A 22,907-nucleotide genomic window follows, 5' to 3' on the forward strand; every position below is an offset into this window, starting at 1 on the left:
AGCATGTGCAGCTTGCCCTCAAGGCTCTGTTCTGTCAGGAGATGAGGGACTGTGGAAGGAGGGTCAGAGAAGACAGGATTAAACATACTTTTTACACAATGCAGAGGATTAACCCCTTAAACTCCACAGTGAGTATAACAAACATGCTTTACTGCATATACAGATTGATCTTACTGTTGTGGGTTTAGTGACACTGTAATGTTTTGTTTTTTTTAATCTTTTTTCCTTTTTTTTAATCTTTGTGTTAAAACGTGTGTTAACAGACCTGTAGTAAAATTATCTTTTAATAACCCCCCTCCCCCCTTTCACTAAAGATGAAGTTGTCCTTTACTGTTTTAAAAACCTTGTTTTTTTTAAATATTTTATAATCGTCTCTAATGATAGCTGTTTTACTATGACTGGGGGGCAAAAGACCGTTGGATCTCATGCTTAGTGTTTAGGTCATGTCAGAGAGCTTGGGAGCTGTACTTTTTTTTTATTCATGGAAGTATATTTTTAAGGTTTAACACAGACATGTGAAAGCTACAAAAAAGCACAAACAGGAGGGTGCAAATGCCTAATGCATTACCGATAGGCATTTGCGCCCTTCTGTTTGTTCTTTTTTGTAATCTTCACAAGATTACCCTATCTGAGATGGGCTGCATCAGCTACACATTTCTGGTGATGTTCATGGTCCATGATACATCATACTTCATTTGTGGTCATCTGTGTCTTCAGTGGATTGCTGAGCATCAAAAATGAGTTTTTCTTGTGTGAATACAGACATGTGGCCAATTCCCTTTATATTGAGTGTAAAACATACAAATTAGTGAAAATTGAGTTGATAGGAATGTTACTCTTTCACCAAAATCTTGTGGGAGGTGAAGAAGCCGGGTGGGGACCAGTCATTTGCTTCTTAGGTACAGAATCTCTGTGTATACTCTGACTTTTTTCCATCATATACTGTATACTGCATTTCAGAATTGGAGTATTAATAATTCTATTGTTATCCAGCAAGTTTCTAGTTTCCTTAACACATGGTAGTTTGGTGCTACAAATTTAGTTTTTTTGTGTGTGTAAGGACTAAATATGTTGTTTTTTTTATTCACTAGATATGTCTACTGTGGATGAACTAATGCAGCCTTTTAGAGGAGAACAGGGCTTTGATGCAAAGTCTTTAAGGTAACGAGTATTTGCATACTGTTAGAAAATAAATGTGCCAATTTTTCTGTATAGAAATTTAATTTTGTTTTTTTAAGTGAGAACAAAGAGCATGGATCAGTGGAAACAGATCCCAAGAGTGTAATAAAAAAAAATAAATCCATAGATTATTTGGAGTGGTGCAGTGAAAAAACAGAATTAAGAGAGAATTTTCCAATGCATGAATTTGAACTTCAACATGACAGTAAAAAGGCTGCATCTCAGGACAATCACAATCAATATCAGCTTGTGGCTTCCAAAGAACCAAGTCGATCTGAACTTTTTGCTATGCACCAAGGAGACAGAAGTGGTAATGTAAGAATGCTTTAGTTGCTTACTAGTTTTTATTCAGTAGAACGAATAGAATTTAGTGTGCAGAAACAGGTGTTATAACTGCTTACTTTCTGTTCTCCTGACCAAGTGAGATCGGTCAAATTCTTATGCCATCCTGGGGCCCCTTATATTGCATACAGTTTGTAGAGCATGAAGCTAAGAATTGCAAATGTTTTGCAAGCAAAAATTTGGTAAATTCATTGCTGAAGGTTCATCAACCTAATTTGTTTTTTTTCATTTCCCTCTACATTGGTGCTAATTTCCTTATACACTATGTAATTAAAATCTTAATTGTATGTACAGTGCAGAGGATTTTTTGACCATGAGTTATATGCCGGCTACTTTCAGGTGGTTCACAAACAACCAAAGGATTTCCCAGCAACATTTACCAGCCAGCCTGCAAAACAACCAATTTGGCCATGTCTAACAGTTTGCATTAAAAACAGAGGGTTTTGTTTGCACACATTTGCAGATATATGTGTAAGCCACAGTCTTGCCTCAAGGGTCCTCTGTATACTGTGGACCTACTCTAAACTTTCAAGAACCTCCATAGTAGGAGCACATACATCAATGGAAAGGTTAAGGGCAGGTGTGCTTGGAGGAGCACATCCCTCCTTAAATTGTACAGGGACCCGCGTGACGTCCAGCTATACCAAAATGACAGCAAAGTCATCCAGTGCGTCCTTGCATCCAAATTAGCCAACTGCACAACTTAAGCTTCTTCTTGTAGGGTGAGCACCTTTCCCCTAGTGATTCCTTGCTAAATTTATCAAGGGTTTTCCCAAATAGGCTTTCACCATCAAAAAAGAAAAAAAAAAACATAAACAGCGCAAAAAACACAAATAAAAACACAAATAAAATCTTCACCATAAATAAATCAATATCGATAATATATAAGTGTCCACAAAGTAATTGTGTTATAAATAAATATAAATAAAAAGTCCTTCTTCCCAAAAGTGTATAATGGAAGGTCCTTCTTCCCAAAAGTGTATAATGAACACAACATACAATTCTTCTGCCAAAAGAAATAGTGCTTCCACCATCCACCAGTGACAAATCAACATAAACCTCACTCACCAGATGTTGGTGAGTATTGCGCCTTTTAGGATTTTAGGGATCCTATGTCCCCTTTAAATTCACCAGATCTCTTTACCACGTTGACTGATATGTTGCTCTCCTCCAACTCACTCCTTCAGGAGCTCCCCAACAGTGCAAAAGAAATAAAGATCATAGCGTAATACTGCCAGTACCACTCAACATAAATAAAATAATACCAAGCCACTCACATGTTCAAAGAGAATTAAAAGCATTTGTTTAATAGCCCCATCAGCTCATAAAGATCCATAAATCCACAGTAACAGGCAGGAACCTCACAGCCTTGCGATATGCAGAGAATAACAGGTTATCCAACATCAAAGATCAAAGATGGCCACTTGGAACGCACCCCTTGGTGTGCGTTCCACTCACCGGAAGTGACGTGGATCGTATTGACGGCAGACCGGAAGTGTGTCGACGCGTTTCGCCCCACCCACGGGCGTTCTCGGCCATCTTTGATGTTGGATTACCTGTTATCCTCTGCATATCGCAAGGCTGTGAGGTTCCTGCCTGTTACTGTGGATTTATGGATCTTTATGAGCCGATGGGGCTATTAAACAAATGCTTTTAATTCTCTTTGAACATGTGAGTGGCTTGGTATTATTTTATTTATGTTGAGTGGTACTGGCAGTATTACGCTATGATCTCTTACTTCTTTTGCACTGTTGGGGAGCTCCTGCAGAAGTGAGTTGGAGGAGAGCAACATATCAGTCAAGGTGGTAAAGAGATCTGGTGAATTTAAAGGGGGCATAGGATCCCTAAAATTCTAAAAGGAACAATACTCACCAACATCTGGTGAGTGAGGTTGATGTTGATTTGTCACTGGTGGATGGTGGAAGCACGATTTCTTTTGGGAGAAGATTTGTATGTTGTGTTCATTATACACTTTTGGGAAGAAGGACTTTTTATTTATATATATTTATTTATAACACAATTACTTTGTGGACATTTATATTATTGATATTGATTTATTTATGGTGAAGATTTTATTTGTGTTTTTATTTGTGTTTTTTGCGCTGTTTATGTTTTTTTTTTTTTTCTTTTTTGATGGTGAAAGCCTATTTGGGAAAACCCTTGATAAATTTAGCAAGGAATCACTAGGGGAAAGGTGCTCACCCTACAAGAAGAAGCTTAAGTCTCCTACTACAGTTGCTATATTTACCCAGCAATAGACGTCTTTCCCTTCTCCCCAGTCCTCAATACAAGGATTCTTTTCATCCCAAACCCTGGACTTCTAAGTCCCTCAAGCCGGCCCAAAAGCCACCATCACAGTGAAAGGGTGCCCCCACTCTGTTAGCATTTTTGCCAATATATACAGTATCTGAGACCTCTGGCTCCAAACTGTCATTTCAGAAGGGTTCAGATTCGGTCTCGATCTCTGCCTCCCCCCTTAGAAAAATGGTTTCAAGGCTTTTCCTTAGACCTATTCACAGTCCCTAAACCAAATGGGAGGCATCCACCCTATACTGAACTTGATGCCTCTCAACAAATTTCTTTGTGTACCAAAATTTAGGATGGAATCAACAAGATCTGTCATTGCTTCTCTTGGCCATTGGGAATTTGTCGTCTGTACACATGCAAGATGCCTATCTACACATCCCCATCTTTTCCTCACATCAGATGTTTCAATGCTGACCCTGAATGGTAGTGTTATTCTTTGGTAGCACTGTCATCTGAGTCCGCAGAGACCCCCCGCCATCAGAGTCCACAAAGCCACCTTACCTCAAAATCCGTAAGGGACTGTAAGAGAAATATCAGTAGAATATTCAATGTAAAGGGAAACTCTGATTTAAGGGGGGCTCTGATGTAAGGGGAAATGCTGTGGACTCTGGTGTAAAGGGGAACCCTGATGTTGGGGAATCTCTGCTCACCAAAGCCCCCCCTTCATCAGATTCCACAGATCACCCCTTAACTATACATCGGAGTCCCTTTTACATTCTTGTACTAAGAGGCAGGAGAGGGGAGGGAGGGAGGGGGAGACTTCACTCGCAGGATGGATGGATTGGCTCTCGGCACCTGTACTCTTCCTGCTGCTGGGCTTCAAACTTCCCTGGTTCTGCTCCTCTTCTTCCCTCCCTCTCCTATGTCTGCCCCCACCCACACATCTCCTTCTCTGAGACACTGCCAGGGAGTGTGGGCAGGGAAGACACAGGGAGAGAGGGCGGGAGGAGGAGGAGCAGAGCCAGCTCTCTCTCCTCTTCCATCTATGTAGGGGAAGGGAGGAGGGGGTAATTTTCAGCGCTGGCTCCAAGTTGCCTGTGAGAGAAAAAAACTCTCTTCTCAGAGCCCTGCAGCCAGCAACACCGTGGCACTGGGGAGACGCAGTATGGGCTCTTGGGCCTCCCACAATGGCAGAACTCCACGGCCCATTCACAATTGCGACTTTATTACCCTGGTAGTTCCACCACTGGGGGCAACCGTAGCAAGTTTTTTGCCAATAACCAATCTCCTGGTGGTAACCTACATATAACCCATGGTCTGTGAATTCTAGTTATGTACTGTACTCCAAGATAGGAAATTTACAAGTATGTTAAAATTTAACACATAATGGTATTTAAGACAAAGTGAATGTTTGTGAAAAGAACAACATCTGTAAAACTATTGTAGATGCTGCAGAAATACTCTAAGTAGATTCTCATCTGACACATACAAAAAAATGTATGCATTTTTCATCAAATAATTGATAAAGTTTCAGAGAGCCACCAAGCTTTTTTTTTGTGAAAGCAATTTAGAGGCGATCTGTTAAATACTTTACATTTTTTATTTACAAGAAAGGGGAGCTTTCTAACCTTGACCAACCAATCCTATTACCACAGCAACTAGATTATCTCGTTCCTGTCCCTGGTGCAGTATGGGTAAAATAAAAAATAAAAAAATCTAATTTGTTGATACAGTCAGGTCCATAAATATTGGGACATCGACACAATTCTAACATTTTTGGCTCTATACACCACCACAATGGATTTGAAATTAAACTAACAAGATGTGCTTTAACTGCAGACTGTCAGCTTTAATTTGAGGGTATTTTACATCCAAATCAAGTGAACGGTGTAGGAATTACAACAGTTTGCATATGTGCCTCCCACTTGTTAAGGGACCAAAAGTAATGGGACAGAATAATAATCGTAAATCAAACTTTCACTTTTTAATACTTGGTTGCAAATCCTTTGCAGTCAATTACAGCCTGAAGTCTGGAATGCTTAGACATCACCAGACGCAAGGTTTCATCCCTGGTGATGTTCTGCCAGGCCTCTACTGCAACTGTCTTCAGTTCCTGCTTGTTCTTGGGGCATTTTCCCTTCAGTTTTGTCTTCAGCAAGTGAAATGCATGCTCAATCGGATTCAGGTCAGGTGATTGACTTGGCCATTGCAGAACATTTCACTTCTTTCCCTTAAAAAACTCTTTGGTTGCTTTTGCAGTATGCTTTGGGTCATTGTCCATCTGCACTGTGAAGTGGCGTCCAATGAGTTCTGAAGCATTTGGCTGAATATGAGCAGATAATATTGCCCGAAACACTTCAGAATTCATGCTGCTGCTTTTGTCAGCAGTCACATCATCAATAAATACAAGAGAACCAGTTCCATTGGCAGCCATACATGCCCACGCTATGACACTACCACCACCATGCTTCACTGATGAGGTGGTATGCTTAGATTCATGAGCAGTTCCTTTCCTTCTCCATACTCTTCTCTTCCCATCACTCTGGTACAAGTTGATCTTGGTCTCATCTGTCCATAGGATGTTGTTCCAGAACTGTGAAGGCTCTTTTAGATGTCGTTTGGCAAACTCTAATCTGGCCTTCCTGTTTTTGAGGCTCACCAATGGTTTACATCTTGTGGTGAACCCTCTGTATTCACTCTGGTGAAGTCTTGATGACTTTGACACACATACACCTACCTCCTGGAGAGTGTTCTTGATCTGGCCAACTGTTGTAAAGGGTGTTTTCTTCACCAGGGAAAGAATTCTTCGGACATCCACCACAGTTGTTTTCCGTGGTCTTCCGGGTCTTTTGGTGTTGCTGAACTCACCGGTGCGTTCCTTCTTTTTAAGAATGTTCCAAACAGTTGTTTTGGCCACGCCTAATGTTTTTGCTATCTCTCTGATGGGTTTGTTTTGTTTTTTCAGCCTAATGATGGCTTGCTTCACTGATAGTGACAGCTCTTTGGATCTCATCTTGAGAGTTGACAGCAACAGATTCCAAATGCAAATAGCACACTTGAAATGAACTCTGGACCTTTTATCTGCTCATTGTAATTGGGATAATGAGGGAATAACACACACCTGGCCATGGAACAGCTGAGAAGCCAATTGCCCCATTACTTTTGGTCCCTTAACAAGTGGGAGGCACATATGCAAACTGTTGTAATTCCTACACCGTTCACCTGATTTGGATGTAAATACCCTCAAATTAAAGCTGACCGTATGCAGTTAAAGCACATCTTGTTTGTTTCATTTCAAATCCATTGTGGTGGTGTATAGAGCCAAAAATGTTAGTATTGTGTCGATGTCCCAATATTTATGGACCAGACTGTATAAACATTAGTATCGACTCTTCTCTCATGCTCATTAAATTTTAGGCAACTCTATAACAAAAATGATGTGCCCCCTGCAAAATAGACAAATACTGAACTCTCCAGCTGCCTGTGCCACCAAACTCTACAGTAATGAAGAGAAACCAGTTGTCCCTTTTGCCTATCCCTGCCTCACCACAGGACATGGGGGTGGCTTATTGAACCTCTGAGTGCTATAAACCTTGAATCTGACACTCGCAGAAAGATAGATACATTTTCAGTCTTTATATTGCATATTATTGTAAAGTTTTATTTTAGCAACTGAGGAGCTTTAAAGTGGTATTGAACCCAAAAGCAAACATTTACTATATTGCAGCTTACCAATTCTTAGATGTGGAGGATGCTATTGTTTCCTTTTTAGGCTTTTTTCACTTTATTTTCAACTGGTGATCTGGCCAGTAAACCTGTTATTTTTCAACAGAACAAGCTCTCCTGCAAATGTATCAGAGTGTTGAAACAAACAATTTACCACTGACAGGGGTGCTAACAATGATCAGCTTTTATTCATGTAAAACCTTTATCTCAAACGAAAAAACCTGTTCCTGTAACTGCAGTGTGACCTGGAGTTTGGCTACAATTTGTTAGTGTATCTAAATCTGCTAGCCATTCTAACACTTCAATCCCCTCAGACTGGCAATGCCAGTGTCCAAATGTGCCTCTGCGCTCTTTCATCCAGAGTTGAAGGAGGAGGTGTGTTAGTGGCCTTGCTGTTTCCCATTATACTCATTGCTTGGGGACATCACAGGGTCTATGAATATCAAGTCTGTGTCCTGTACAGTACGTTTAATTAAAAAGCGTTTTGACTTACCTGTAAATTTCATATCTTGGAGTACAGTACAAGACATTGGCCTTCCCTCTGTTCCTATGTTAAAGGGGGGGGGGGCTTCAAAAGCTTTGCCACTGTTCAATCACCTGAAGGTACCAGCCCAATACCCAGGGTCTATGAATATTATGCCTCTGTCCTGTACTGTACCCCAAGATATGGAATTTAGAGTTAAGTCAAACTTCCTTTTTTCCTGTTTCTCTCCTTTCAGATTGACCTACAAAAGCCTTTAGCATTAGTTTGTTGTTTTTATTGATAATGAAGTATTTTGTAGGTTATAAAGTATGGAAAATATCCTATTATAAGTAAAGCGACTTCATATTTGCTTCAAAACAAGCACTCAAGCAAGATAGTCAAGAATCCATCTCCTGTTTTGAAGAAAGGTCACAACGCCCAGTACTCTTATGTCAAAAGCTCTGGTTATGGAAAGACTAGCACACCAGCAAAATCATTCACTACTGCTGATTCCCTTCAGTCAAAGTCGATACTTCAGAAAAATGAGAGGTCTCCTACTGTTAAGCAGCAAAAAGGTATTCCCTTTTTTTTATATCTTTTCTTCCCCCATTGTAATAATTAAAGTTTATGTAAAGGGTTAGTTTCTCTGCCATATTTATATTTCTCTTTGTCCCCACTGGAGAGATTTACCCTTCTATTTTTCCTATTGGTTTTACGGCCCCTCAGGAGGGTCCAAAAGTTTCCCCATTCTGCCCCAAACTAGAATAATATTTTTGGCTGTAGTTCTACAGTTCTTCTATTAAAAGCTTCATAAAAGTTTTTTGTTTAGAGAGTTCTCAAATCCTACCTGTTTTTATTATTTTCTAGGAATATTATCTGCTACGAGAACAATAAGGTTTGCAGAAGACATTAGTTTTCAAGAAGACACAAAGACAAGTAGTACACAGCTACATAACCAGAGTGCCCAAGGTCATTTCGACTTTCAAATGGTAAATCTTCGCAAGTAATAAATGGACTCTAAGCAACTTGGCTGAAATACATATATGAGCTTTTTTTTTTTACCTGGCAAAGGATTTCTAATACTGTTCATCCAGTCTTGTGATTTATACAACACAGCTAAGTCTTGAAACGCCCTTCAGACTAAACAGCAGTTATGTAATACAGTCTGATCTAGGGCCCATCTGAGCCAGTGACAGGTCAATAAAGAAGCCGTAGTGCATTTGGGAGGCCATCCTCGTGCTTTGCTATCATGTTTATGGGGTTAAACTGACAGCACTTTAAAAAGTTTTAAAGCCCCAATTGGCTAAAAACACTGTGCTTCCCTAAGACAGAGTATTACTGTGAAGTTTCAGGAGGCTAACATTAAGACAAATTTAGTTAATTATATGTAAAAATAAATGTATTTTGTCTACATACCTGAGTTTAGCAGTTTTTAATATGTATCTTAAATTCAACTTTTAAGTTGCAGTAACACTACAGTTTAACTTATTTATTATAGTATATTGTATGATCATTTATTCCTTTTTATTTGTATTTCTTTTTTAGAGTCAGCCAACTGCATTGGGATAAAACATTACTTAAATTATGTGTAGCTCTGCAAAGCGTAGTGTGAATATATGAGCAAATATAGCGCCCCATGTACATATAAATTAAAAATGACATAGAATCATGTTTTTGAAATCTTGGTTTTTTAAAACATTGAGGACCACTTCACACTATACTGCACTGCAGCCTGCTACATTACTGCAACTTGTTTCTTTTGAATGTGCCCCGAGAGCGCTGATCAGGAGCCAATCTACAGACCTTTATAGGTCATGCCCCTTTGACAGAATCTGGCCGAGTTCTGTCGGACCAGCTGCTGTACACACAAGCCAAATGTCAGCTGGTTTCTATTAAACATCCCGTGTGTACTAGGCTTTAGTTATAAATAAATGATCTCAAACCACATACACCTACAGCTATTAAGTGCATTATAGTGTCACGCTACACATTTTAGCCAGGACTGCTCCTAATGGTAGCCAGCACAAATCTACAATGCATGAATGCATACATACGTAAATCAACTACTACTAGAGAAAGCACCAAAGAAGCATGTGTGAATGTTTACTTAGTTTATTCATGTAGAATTTGGTTAATTTACAGATTTGTGGGCCTGTTAGTTCTCCTTCTCATGAAGACACCTCAGAAAACATGTCTGCCACCCATCATTCCAATCCTATTGGAAGAGACCTGACTGTGCTTCAGAGGCTTCAGAATGTGGAAGAGAAATTAAACACTGAGCACAGACATACAGCCCCTCAGGAAGAATTTTCTCGAAAGCAGGAAGAATTTAAACTAGAGATACAAAGCATGAAGACAAAGTATGAGGAGAAAATTAAAGAGCTGAAACATGAAAATTATATGCTTGAAGCAAAGGTAATTTCTAGGTGATGCTGGAAAAGCTTTTAAAGGAAGCCTATACAGAGAGAAATCATAGAGGCTGCCATTTCTGTCCTGAAAATGTTGCCACTTGCCTGTCATCTATATTGAGTCACTGATCTGAAAGAAGTATGCGGCAGATGAGTCAAGACTCTTCACCTATATACTTGCTCCAAGTCATTTACTCAGAAAGTAGTAAAGCCACTGGATCAGCAAGACATCCAGGAAACTAACAATTTTAGAAGGTCAACAGAAGCAGCCTATATTTTTCTCTCAAAACAGGATTCCTTTAAAGTCGAGCTCCAGACTTTATTTTTCTTTTTCAAAGTTTTGGATAAAGTGTAGTTAGTATGGAATCTCAGTTTTTATTGATATCTGTGTCCCCATTGGCAAGCGTTTCCTTCACCTCGTGTTGTGGAAGCAAGTTATATTGTAGGTATTCAGAATATCTACAAAAAAAAAAAAAGTAACAGATAATCATGTTAGTTGCATTATACACTTTCAATGTGTATTATTAAAATATCACCTCATAAATAAAATAAGGGTTACCTCTAGGAATGGTAATTGCACCCATGTTGTACCTTAAAAAATTCTTCATGAAAAATAGCTGTGTACTTTCTGGTATGTTAGGGTGCCTAGTTACTCCTGTGCATGCAGCCTCATTGTTATAAATCTGTATTGTAAGATATAAAACTTTGCTGCCACTGTCTGCTAGTCTCAGGACATTTGGAGTGAGATTTGGTGATGTCTTAACTGTGCTGCTCCATGTTCTACTTGCTGGAAGCTCTGACATGAGGGATCAAAGCCTTATCTTTACCAAGAACGCTGCCTTCGCACAGGAACACTATTTGCAATACAAGGTTTGGTACGTTGATAGTAATAAAAAGATCATCTGAGGGGAGCTATCTGCCTCTCTTTTATGGACACAGCTTTCAGAGTTCATTTCTTTTTCTTAAAGTCTATCTTATGAAAGTTTTTTTTTTTTTTTTTTTTTTTTTTTTTTTAAGGCTAAGTTCACCTTATGGGAAAAAAATTTAAAATGCACATATATCTACAAAAAAATGTGCGTTTTATTATTTTTTCCTGCAGGAGCCTTGAAAGTACCAATAATCAGTAGAGCATGTTACACATTACATCCCCTATGTGGGTGTAACGTATAATATGCTCCTAAAGGTGAACTTATCCTTTATTCATACAGTTTTGGACACAGGCTGGATATCTATAGATTCTGGGTTATAGGTCTCCCTTATGGAAAAGCTTCTATGGTTAACTAGATCTTATTTACTTTGAATTCTTCAATCAACTCTTCAATGCTTTGTACTGTAACAAAAGAATTGGAGCATCTGGATCAGTGCGACCTTGTTAGTACCTTGAGAACCATACTCCTAACCTATGTTGTGGGGACAGCCTGCAATGTTGTTTTGGGCATTGGATCCACTCACCTTGGCAGTGTAGTTCGCTGTAGGGTGTTATACAAGTCCAGGCCCGAGGTCCTTTCCTCTGCTTCCTAGACCATAAAGATGTGCAAAAACTGGAAAGTGAAAAATCTGGTGCAGCTGTGTATGGTAGCCAATCAGTTTCTAACTTCAGCTTGTTCAATTAAGCTTTGACAATAAAACCTGGAAGCTGATTGGTTTTCCTGCAGAGCTGCACCAAATGTTGCCGTCTCTAGTTTCAGTAAATCAACCCCTTAGTGTCTGTTGAATAGTATTCGTTTTTGCAATTAAATCTGTAAGGAAAGTGGAATTGTGTTTGACTTTATTCACTTATTGAGTGCTTAAACTTTCAGTCATCAGGGGGAACTAGGAGTCAGGGAGCCTTTCCAGCACTGTCTAACAATCTATGCTGTTTACATTCCAGAAGTAGACAAATGTAAGGCTGTTTTCCTCAGACATTACTGTCTGGATCAAGGGGGATAATTGTTAATCTCGACATCTTCAATCACCTGTTCTGAAAGGGGGGGGGGGTCTCAAACAGGCCAGACCTGCTGTCTCAAAGCCACCTGTACCCTCTTGCTTCTCAGTCACTGGCTTTACTGGTATGCCCAGATCTTGAAGGACCAGGGGTAAATCTGGCTCTCTCATTTCCATGTTGCTCAAAGCTAGAAAAGCCACTTAGAAAAAAAATTACTACCTTACCTAGAGATCCTTTTTCGCCTGGTGTGAACACAGGCATTTCAACCCCAGAGACTGCTTACTAACTCATATTTTTTGTCTTTCCTGCAGTCCGGATTGGCCAAAATTTGGCTGAAAGTGCTGTTAAGGGGCAGGTTTCGGCCTTATCTATCCTATTCCAAAAACCTTGGTTTCATTCTCACTTTTGAAAAGCTTTATTCAAGGTGTCTCATGGAGTAGACCCCTATAAATCACCCCATGCTTCCTTGGGATTGCAATCTATTTATCTCTGCCTTGCAGAAAGCAACCTTTGAACAAATTAGGGAACTCCCCTTGGGTGAGCTTTCCTGCAAAATGGCTTTCTTGATGGCTATCAAGTCTGTCAAGTTAGCCTCCCTCTGTTGTAAGCCGCCTTTCCTAATTCTTCACAGAGATAGAGTAGTCTTGCGTCCAAATCCTCCCTTTCTCCTTAAGGTGGTATCAGCCTTCCACTTTAATGAAAACTTTCTCCTTCCTTCCTTGTACTCTGCTCCTTAGCTTACCAATTAAATTACCCTTCATTGTTTGGACATAGAGGTATCAGAGTTTGTCAGAATCTGAAAGCCACAGCCTCTGTGTACTCAAAAGGATACATACCTCCAGTACCCTTATGTGCTCATTCCACCAGATTAGTATGGTTTTTTGAGCATTCCAACATCAAGCGTCAGTTGCTCAGCTTTCTCTGAGTTCACAAGAGTGGATGTCCAGGGCTCTATGAATGCAACTTTCAGCATCAAGGTTCATTTATTAGCACTTTGAGAGTTAGGTCCTTGACCCTCTCTGGTTTTTGCTTGGGCCTGTTGGCACACTTCTGTTTGCCTTGTTGTTCCCCACCCCTCTGATTCATTCATTAGGGTTTTCCCAGGGTATATTTGATGGATGAATGGTTGCTTCTCCATTCGCTGATTGAGACCCATGGGTCTTTCTGGTAGTTTTCTCCTCTTAGTGGTGTTCTCTGTCCCCCCTGCCTGGTTGTGGCACTTCTTACAGATTTATTGACAATTCTTCATCTAGCCTTCTTTCAGATGTTGTTTCTTTCACGTACTCTTGCAGTATGATCTCTGCTTTGTTGGCTCTCTCTTTTTTTTAAATAACTGCAGTTTTTATAACCATCACACAGCTTTCCTGAAAGAGTTTTTTTTTTTTTTTTGCCTTTAAAGTGGTCATTAATTGAATGTATTGGTAAAAAGAATTTCCCCTTTACACTGTGTGCACAGTTATTTGGCAAGTTGTATTTTTGAGGATTAATTTCATTATTTAACAACTACATTGCTCTTGGTCAATATTTGTCTTGGCCAAAATGTTAATAAACCTCAAACCTGAATATTTAAGAAAGTCAAAGTGAGGTTTTGGCTTTCTTAGCTCTTTGGAGAATATCTATGTGTGCACAATTATTGAGCAACTATTACTGCGCAGAATTATTATGCAACTAAATGAAAAATGAACATTTTCCCTTCTCACTTGTTCATTTTCATCTGTTAGTCCTCATGCACACTGGACGTTTTTACAGCTGTTGTTTTTGGCTTTTGGCGTTTTTTTCTACAGCCAGTAAACTCCCCAGCATGTTATCCTATGTGTCCATGCACACATAGACTGTAATCAGCGTTTTTTGGCTGGAAAAAAACCCCAGGACTAGTGGGTTTGTAGAGGAGTTTTTTAGCTGTAAAAATGCTCTAACGCTGAAAAACGTGGCAAACCAGCTTTTTTGGACTTTTTGAGCACAAAACAAATTTTTTTTTTGGTCAAAAAAAAATGCTAAAAAACACAAATGCTAAAAAATGTGGCTAAACACTAATGCAAAAACGCTGAAAAACTCACGTTTTTAATGTGACTTTACACAGCTAACGTTACCAGCGTTATTAAAACACCCAGTGTGCATGGAGCCTTAAAGTGAAAATAATAAACAAGCAGCTCAAAATTTACAATTTAAATAAATGGGTGCATGTCAAGCTTTCATCTTTAAGGCCTGTACTGGCCAAGCAGTGGAGTACTTCGATAAATATCATGCATAAATATCAAGGTTTTCTTGAAAGATGCAGACTTTTTCCTGCACCACTTTTTGAAGAAAGTGTCTTCTAAAAACTAGCAGTAGGTTTGTGAGTTGATTTTGAGTCCATCTTCAACCCAAAAAAGTCCAGCTAGCTCATCTTTAATATTACCAGCCCATACCAGTTTCCCCACTTTCACTTGCTGGCATCTGAATCGAAGTGGAGCTCTGTGCCTGTTACTGATCCAGCAATGGTCTCATCCATCTGGTCTGTCAAGAGTCACTCTCATCTCATCAGTCCATAGAACCTTTGAAAAATCTGTCTTCAGATATTTCTAGGCCCAGTCTTGACGCTTCAACGTATGTGTCTTGTTCAGTGGTGGTCAGGTTTCAGCCCTCCTTACCTTGGTCATGTTTCTGAGCACTGAACACCTTGTACTTCTGGGAACTCCAGGTAGATTGCAGTTCTGGAATATGACAGCACTGGAGGTTAATGGGTTCCTGGTAGCTTCACGTTTGATTCTTCTCAAATCTTAGGCAGTTAATTTGCATCTTTTTTCTCAGTGTGTTTCTTGCGATCCTGTTGACTATGTGCAACAAAACATTTGATGGTTCTGTGATCATGCCCCAATATCTTAGCAATTTCTCTCTGCATCCCTCTGAAATTCAGACTTTTTTTTACATTTTTGAGTTTTCATAGTCTGTAAAATCTCTTTTTTGGTCCATTTTGCCTGAGGAAAAAAAAACTGCCTAATAATTATGCACACCTTGATATAGAGTGTTGATCTCCTAAGGCCACACCCTCCATCATTACACATATACACATCACCTGATATGCTTAAATCCAATAAGCATTCAAGTTTAGACAGCTTGGAGTTGGTTAATCTGCATAAAAATTAAGATTTGTTCAAAATACTCGCCTAATAATATTTGTGCACACAGTGTGCATGGCTACGATGACAGAGGATTCTAATACATTTCTTTTTTTGTTTCCCTAAATAGTGTGTATTCTAGTGAACCTTAGGAAAAGGATGGCTAAACCTTAGTTCTTGAACTGTCATGTAGTTGCTCTGAAATAAAGCTTAGAAATTTAACTTAAAGCAGAGTTCCAGCCGTTTTTGTGTTTATTAAAAGTCAGCAGCTACAAAAGCTGTAGCTGGTGACTTTTAATAAACACACACTTACCTGTCCCAGGGTCCAGCGATGTTCTCACCCGTGCCGTCCCTTCTCGGGGGCCGACATCTCAACTGTGGGCACAGGGCTGTGACAGCTTGTGGCTTCACAGCCTGGTGCCCACTGCACATGTGCGAGTCACGCTGCGCCTCCTGAATGGTTCAGCAGTCTTCTGGGACCTGTGAAAGTCCCCACAAGAGTGCAGGAGGGAGCCTGAGTTCCGTCTCACTTCGCCGCAGCGAACTGAGCCGGAAGTGGGAGCGGATACCTGTTAAAACCAGGTACCCGCGCCCCCCCCCCCCCAAAAGGTGCCAAATATGGCAGTGAAGGGGGGGAGGAGGCAAATAAGCGGAACTTCTACTTTTGAGTGGAACTCCGCTTTAAAGTGCAACTCACTGGATCAGTGGACTTTGCAGGAACACTCAATATTTTGAGAAAGCAATTGTATATCTTTTAAAAATTACATCACTATCTAATTAGTAGTGGTGCAGCGAAATAAAATTTCTGGTGCTGAAACCAATACCAAAAGTTCAGAATGCACGTAGCCAAAAACCGAACCAAAATGTCTGCTTATCTATTTTTTTCTACTTTTAGTTTGTGTGTATTATTATTTTTTTTTTTTTTTACTTATGATCTTATTGCTATTACATAGGGGACCAATAGTCCCCTACATGATAGCATGTAAGTGACAGGTCCTATTTGTAGGGGGGAGGAGGTGGGGGGGAAGGGTGTGCAAGGAGGGGGCAGGAGATGAGCAGTGTATACAGAGAGGTACTATGTCATTGCTGGTTTTTAAATGTAATTACCGGATTTTTTTTCTTCACTATAGCTAAGAGAATGAGCTGTCACTTTCCCCTAAGCCAGGGGTAGGCAACCTGCGGCTCTCTAGCTGTTGTGGAACTACATTTCCCATGAGACATTGCAAATTGACAGTTACAGCTATGACTTGCAGAGGCATGAAGGAACTTGTAGTCCTGCAACAGCTGGAGAGCCGCAGGTTGCCTACCCCTGCCCTAAGCTAAAGTAAACTAAGGGGTGGGGTCACTGGCTAATGTCACTGGGTGACCCCACCCCTTTGTTTCTTTTAGATTGACAGCTCCTACTCTAAGCTATAGTAAAGGGGAAAAAAGCCGGTAATTAAATTTTAAAAATGGCATTGTTTTTAAATTCAATTGCTGGCTTTTTTTTCTTCACTATAGCTGTGAGAAGGAGCTGTTGCTTTCCCTGGAACTTAAAATAAACCCAGTGACATTACACAGTGACCCTGCCACTTAGTTTCCTCTAGCTCTGGGGAAAGTGACAGCTCATTCTGTGTGCTATAGTGGAAAAAAAAGCACAGGTAATTACTTTTAAAATCCGGCAATGATATATAGTGACAGCCAGTCACTGTATACGCTGCTCCTCTCCAGCCTTTCTCCGTCTCCCCCCCCCCCACATCTACAGTACACGCAGTCCCGTGTATCGGAACCTGTATTTGAAGAAAGTGTATTGCAATTCACAGTAAACTTTGACTTGCTATGCCTGTCTTGTGCATACAACATGTTGTAAGCAGTATTTTACCAATATAGAGTAGATTTCCTTGTACACAGAAATGAGATCTGCTCAAAAGTAAGATTGTATTTTATTTATTTTGACCCTTTACAATATTTTATTTTAGTTGCATGCTGAAGAAGAGAAAATGAGGAGGAGGAGTCACCTGTTGGGTGACAAAAATAATCCTGCAACAGAGGATAAACTGCAAATCATAAAACAGGAAATAGAGGAACAGGAGACACTTCTAAAAGGTTATCAGCAGGTATGGTTTTGAAACATATCAGTGCATTTATTGGCATACCAATCAATGAAATGGGTATATGATAGTTGAAGGTACACTGATCTGAATCACAAATATAAGCCTCGGGACATGTACAAGAAACACCCTCTACCTGTTTGGTGCTTCTGCTTTCATCCAGGCATTGTTATAGTACACACATTGATCCCACTCAGTTTGTCTGCAGTCTGGTGATTTCGGAACACTCTTAAATTTGCTTCTCACATACAGAGCCTAATTTTAAAACCAAATTGGCTGCACTAGCAAATGTATCACCACCTCCAATCAAATTCACACCTGCTTTGAAAGTTTGTGATTGGTGATGCTAGACACAAAGAGAAAATATATTCTACATGAGCACCTACCTGAGTACACACCCTTTCAGACCCTGGAGTTTTTTGTGTGCTGTGCATGCTGTGAACCATAGATAAAGATACATTGGGTACACTTTCTGATTTTTAGCACATAATGTCAATGATAGTGCTGCTCATTCTCACAGTGCTAATATGAATTGATACTTTAACCTAAATGAGAGCAATTACACTAGACATGGCTGACAGCTTAATGTAATATATTTATGTATTCATTACATAGATTTAAAAACTGATCTAAAGGGGGGTCCACCTTTTGAAAAATTTGTCTATAACAAGCTACATATTTTCTCAAAACCTGTATTTAGCAAATACAAATACTGTATATTGCAGTAAGTTGTAGTGAGAGGAAGAGCACATAACATTTTTAGGAAGAAATTGTCACAAGTGTATTATATATAGTGAAATAACATAGTTGTCTGATCTGCAGCTTCATATAAGCTTTACGTTGCTATTAAGATTGGTTTATCATCCGTTTTCTCCAGTTAAAGCAATTGTTTTAGTATAAACACTAATGTGCTGTGTTTTCCTTGGATAAAGCAAAAACACATAAGCCCTAAATAATATTATCGGAAATATTATTTAATTGGTCAAATTACAATAAACTGCTAAAAAATGAACCTTGTAGACAACTGTAAGCTACGTATTGGTATCAAAAGCATTTGTATCAGCCTTGCATTGACAGTAACTGGGTCAGTGTAAAGCTGTAAATGAGGTTAGGTGGGAAAGAGCATTTTACTTATATGGGGAAAGGCAGGAAATATTGTGGAGGTGGTTGCAGACAGCAGTCTCTTGGCTATTAAAAATTGGAAAGAAAAATCTTCAGCTGATTTGCCTTGGCAGGATTGGGCATTACATCAAAATACATAAAGTAGAACTAGGAATATAGTTACTCACAGGAGTCCCTTGAGTGCCCTGCTATATATGTCCAATTTTGGATTGGTTTTGATGTCCGTGCTCCTTTTGGAAATCATTTGATTTTAATGATGTGCTTTGGGGAGCTGACTTAGAAATGTTCCACTGAAGGACAAGTCAAACAGAAATGTTTATATGCTGAGAACTGTGCAACCTGTACTGCTCTGAAAACCAGAATGATGTTCTGTAGCACATCTTTCCTGTTGCATGATTTTGCTAAAGTTGTGGTGTGCAAAAATAACATAAGATTCTCATTTTTTTTAATTTAGCCATGTTTTCTTATAAGGGTAACAACATAAGCCAGCAATACAAAGGCAAATCTCATAATAACCTCCAAAATTTGTTTATCCTAATGTGATAACTGAGCACTGCCATTTATCCAGCCACCAGCTATAGTGTTAAAAGGAAAGGGAAGTGATTGAATATTGGTGTTTTTTAGGAATATTTTAATGTTAGGTTCTTTCTTAATAGTTTATAGTAGATGCCACACACAGTAGATGTTTAGCTTATAAGTGTATGGGTTCCCAAAGTTAAACGCGGGAATGCCCATCAAGGTAAAACTATTTTGTGATCAGGATGCAAAATTTTTCCTTGTTTTCCAAACATGAACATATTTCTAATTTCAATATTATATGCATGTTTCATAGGAAAATGAAAGGCTGTATCAACAAGTCAAAGAACTCCAACTTAAAAACAAAGAGAATGAGGAACATATGTTTAAGGAAAACGAGGCACTCAAGGCAGATATAATTTCCTTAAGGTAAAAAATAGAAACCTATTTATTATTATTATTATTATTATTATTATTAATAATAATATTATTCAGGATTTATATAGCGCCAACAGTTTGCTCAGTGCTTTACAATATAACGGGAGACAATACAGCAACAATACAGTTCAATACAAGAGGGTTAGGAGGGCCCTGCTCCTTGGAGCTTACAATCTAAGAGGGAGGTGCTAGTGGTACAAAAGGTAGTAACTGTGGGGGATGGACTGGTAGGAGGAGTAGAAGATTCCATTATTAGCTGAGGGCAGGATAGGCTTCCCTGAAGAGATAGGTTTTCAGAGATCGCCTAAAAGTGAGCAGAGTAGGCGATAGTCTGATAAATTGGGGTAAAGAGTTCCAAAGGATGGTGGAATCTCTGGAGAAGTCCTGGACACGAGCATGGGAGGAGGAGACAAGGGAGCTAGAGAGCAGGAGATCGTGCGAGGAGTGGAGAGTACGGTTTGGGTCATATTTGGAGACAAGATTGGTGATGTAATTTGGTGCAGTTATAAATGGCTTTATATGTTATTGTTAATGTTTTGAATTTTATCCGTTGGGCAATGGGAAGCCAGCAATCTCATGCATATTCCAATAAAATGTAATAACTGAAGTATACAATTAGAAAACATGACCTAGGCAATCTGTTAAGCTGCATGGGGGGGCTCTAAAGTCATGAACCCTGAACCCTATTGCCGGACCCAAGATTATTTTCTAAAGGCAACAGAACTCAAGTTAGATAGGGCCTTGTTTGATGTTTTATGTCCCTGTCCTGTTAACTGGCTGTAGGCAGTGTGACTCTTCTAATAGTGGGAGTACGTCCTAACATTTCCTAGGTATAACTGAAAGAAGCTGGCTTCGTCAGTGCCATCAAACACTAGACTGAGAGCTGCAATACTGCTAATTTGCTGCTACGGACAATACATACAGAGGATGTGCATCTTGTAATGCCCAGTGACCTAAACTTCAGGCAAATCCATCTTCTGTAGTATAAACTGTGTCTGTGTGGAAGTCGCATTGTCGAGTCAGTGCCACTTTTGTCATTGTTTTCTATGGAGAGCTATCTACCATTCCGCTGCCTACATCTCCAAAACTTTGTCCCATCCTATACATTTCTGCTCTCTGAACCTGTTATAAAGTTCCTAGATCCTTTTTTAACTCCCACCCAACCCCCCCACCCTCCAGAAAGAAAAATCCTCAACTCCTCTTGTTTCCTCCACTGGTCACTGACTCCTGCTTCTGTTCTACAGTCTCTCTTTAAAAGTATAGAAAATACAACAATATACACACACAGCAAAATGCTGAACAGTCGAGACTAATATGCAGAGAAAAGCAGGAGTCTACCTCACTAGCATGCCAAAATTTACGTTAATGCCTGTTTGTGTCCCCGTCTGCTTTAATCCAAGGTCATAGAACTGACCATTGTTTTTATTTTGTTAAGTAAAACAGTTTTCTGCTTCTCAAAAAGACCATTTTAGAGCTCAAGCTTTAAAACATAAAAAGCTGTATTGTATGGGTCTATGTAGATAGTTGTGTTTATATAAGGATTCATGAAGTCAAAATGAAAAAAAATCTGCATTTGTAGTCATATGTGCGTAAATTTGAGCTAGTGAATGGAAGAAGGATTTTGCAGATTTGTATGTTTACATGCCTAAACACATAAACTGAAGCACTTACTGACTATTAGTTATGTTTTTTAAGCAGGGTCTTGCTACTATCAAGATCCCCCATAGCTATTACTAAAAATGAATAATGTACAGTACATATACACAACCCCTTATGTCTTTCAGACCATACATTTTTAGTATATTTGGAGGAACACTATTATAAATGCACAAGACAATTTTCAGTGTCTGGTCTAATTCCAAACAGCCCTTATAAAGAGTAACTATACTTTGCTTCATACATTCTACATAGGGTTTTCTACATCTGCATTCCACATCTTAAGCCTGGTACACCTACTGGGTTGGTTTTTTTTTTTTGGTTTTTTTCTTCGTTCAACCCAACAGGCTGAACGAAAAAAAAAAATCAGAGATGGCTGTACTAACTAAACGATGTTGGAGCAGCAATCTGTCCCACTGTGCTGTTTGTGTTCTGTCAGACAGACTCCCTAACTCGACAGTAATCAGCGATTTGCAGCCATCGGATGCTGATTTTCCAGCATGTCTCTTTTGACAAAAGCTAGTCCTTAGACCGGCTCCTGTTGGAAGGACAGCTATACACACGGTCTGAATGTCGGCCAGTTCCTGCTGAACTGGCAGATATTTGGACCATATGTACCCAGCTTCCAATGAACAGAAGTCACAACAAACCGTACAAAGATGCATAGAAAGCATTGGTGTTAACATATCCTAAACCATGTTCTAGTGTATTACTACTGCTCATCTCTTGTGTTTAGCAAGAAATAACTGATGTCTGCTACTTTTCATTTTTTGTATTTCGTATGAAGTCCATTGCAAAATTACCAATCTAAAACATTTATACCATAGCCATGTATATCATTTGTGAAACATTGACTACAGTTTAATGAACAAAATCTATCCTTTTTATTCTAGAGAAAAGGTAAATAGCACCACAAGAGGTAATCAGTATGCGTCACCTGGGAACGAATCCAGTAACCAGAGCTTTACAGAGTTGATTGCTGAGTTGCGCACCCTTCAGGTAAATAGAATTAAAGGCAATTTGTATTCCATTTTATTTCTTCATTTTATTTTTTGGAATGACATAAAAATACTCATCTGACTAACAATAGTCAATAGATGCAGTACATACCATGATATAAGGGGTTCAACATATATTTTTTTCACTGCTATTTTTTCCCAAGCTCTTGTTCTCTACAATATTTTACACTCATCTTATCTTCAGTACATTTTCACCCAACTTAATTTTGAAACAGATAGTAGATTGCAGTTTTCTGAAATGGCATTTCTTTGTTGCTAATTTCTAACTGCAATACACTGTAATAAAAATGTACCTTGTAGAAGTATGAAGTGGTAGCTGGAAGCGAATGTGCTTAGATTGAAGTAGCAGCATCATTATCTCATTGGGACACTGGATCTACAACAAACACCCAAAAAACTTCATCAAAATACATGGGACATGTGTAGTTATTCCTGTCCTTCTGCCACTCTGCTGCTTCCCCCCTCTCACATGCCAGCAATTCCTCCCTTTTAAAATGACAGTCCGGTTTTGTTATGTAAATACAGCAACAGTAATAGCTGCTGCCAAATGACTGTCTAATATTGTTTAAAAATGCTGTTTAGACTTCATATAGAGAGATACAAAGTAAAAATTTTGTGTGTGTGTGTATGTATATATCAAAAAAGCAGCGCTAATCAATATTGAAAATTCATTTAAAAA

At 39.2% G+C, this 22,907-nt stretch overlaps 1 protein-coding gene across 2 annotated transcripts in view; it reads left to right on the forward strand.

The window, feature by feature from the left end:
- Positions 1 to 22,907, forward strand: part of CEP162 (centrosomal protein 162) — a 169,191-nt gene that overhangs the window by 98,875 nt on the left and 47,409 nt on the right. For both annotated transcript variants that reach the window (XM_089661691.1, XM_089661692.1), the window contains exons 11-18: positions 1,092 to 1,161; positions 1,239 to 1,494; positions 8,277 to 8,532; positions 8,825 to 8,946; positions 10,100 to 10,372; positions 17,346 to 17,483; positions 19,432 to 19,544; positions 22,103 to 22,208. In XM_089661691.1, the coding sequence (XP_089517817.1) occupies positions 1,092 to 1,161; positions 1,239 to 1,494; positions 8,277 to 8,532; positions 8,825 to 8,946; positions 10,100 to 10,372; positions 17,346 to 17,483; positions 19,432 to 19,544; positions 22,103 to 22,208 (1,334 nt within the window). The remainder of the gene's footprint in view (positions 1 to 1,091; positions 1,162 to 1,238; positions 1,495 to 8,276; positions 8,533 to 8,824; positions 8,947 to 10,099; positions 10,373 to 17,345; positions 17,484 to 19,431; positions 19,545 to 22,102; positions 22,209 to 22,907) is intronic.

This window comes from Staurois parvus, unplaced genomic scaffold (genome assembly GCF_062004578.1).
Source record: "Staurois parvus isolate SC_StPar_1 unplaced genomic scaffold, SC_StPar_1.0 ptg001370l, whole genome shotgun sequence".
In the NCBI taxonomy this organism is placed as follows: domain Eukaryota; kingdom Metazoa; phylum Chordata; class Amphibia; order Anura; family Ranidae; genus Staurois; species Staurois parvus.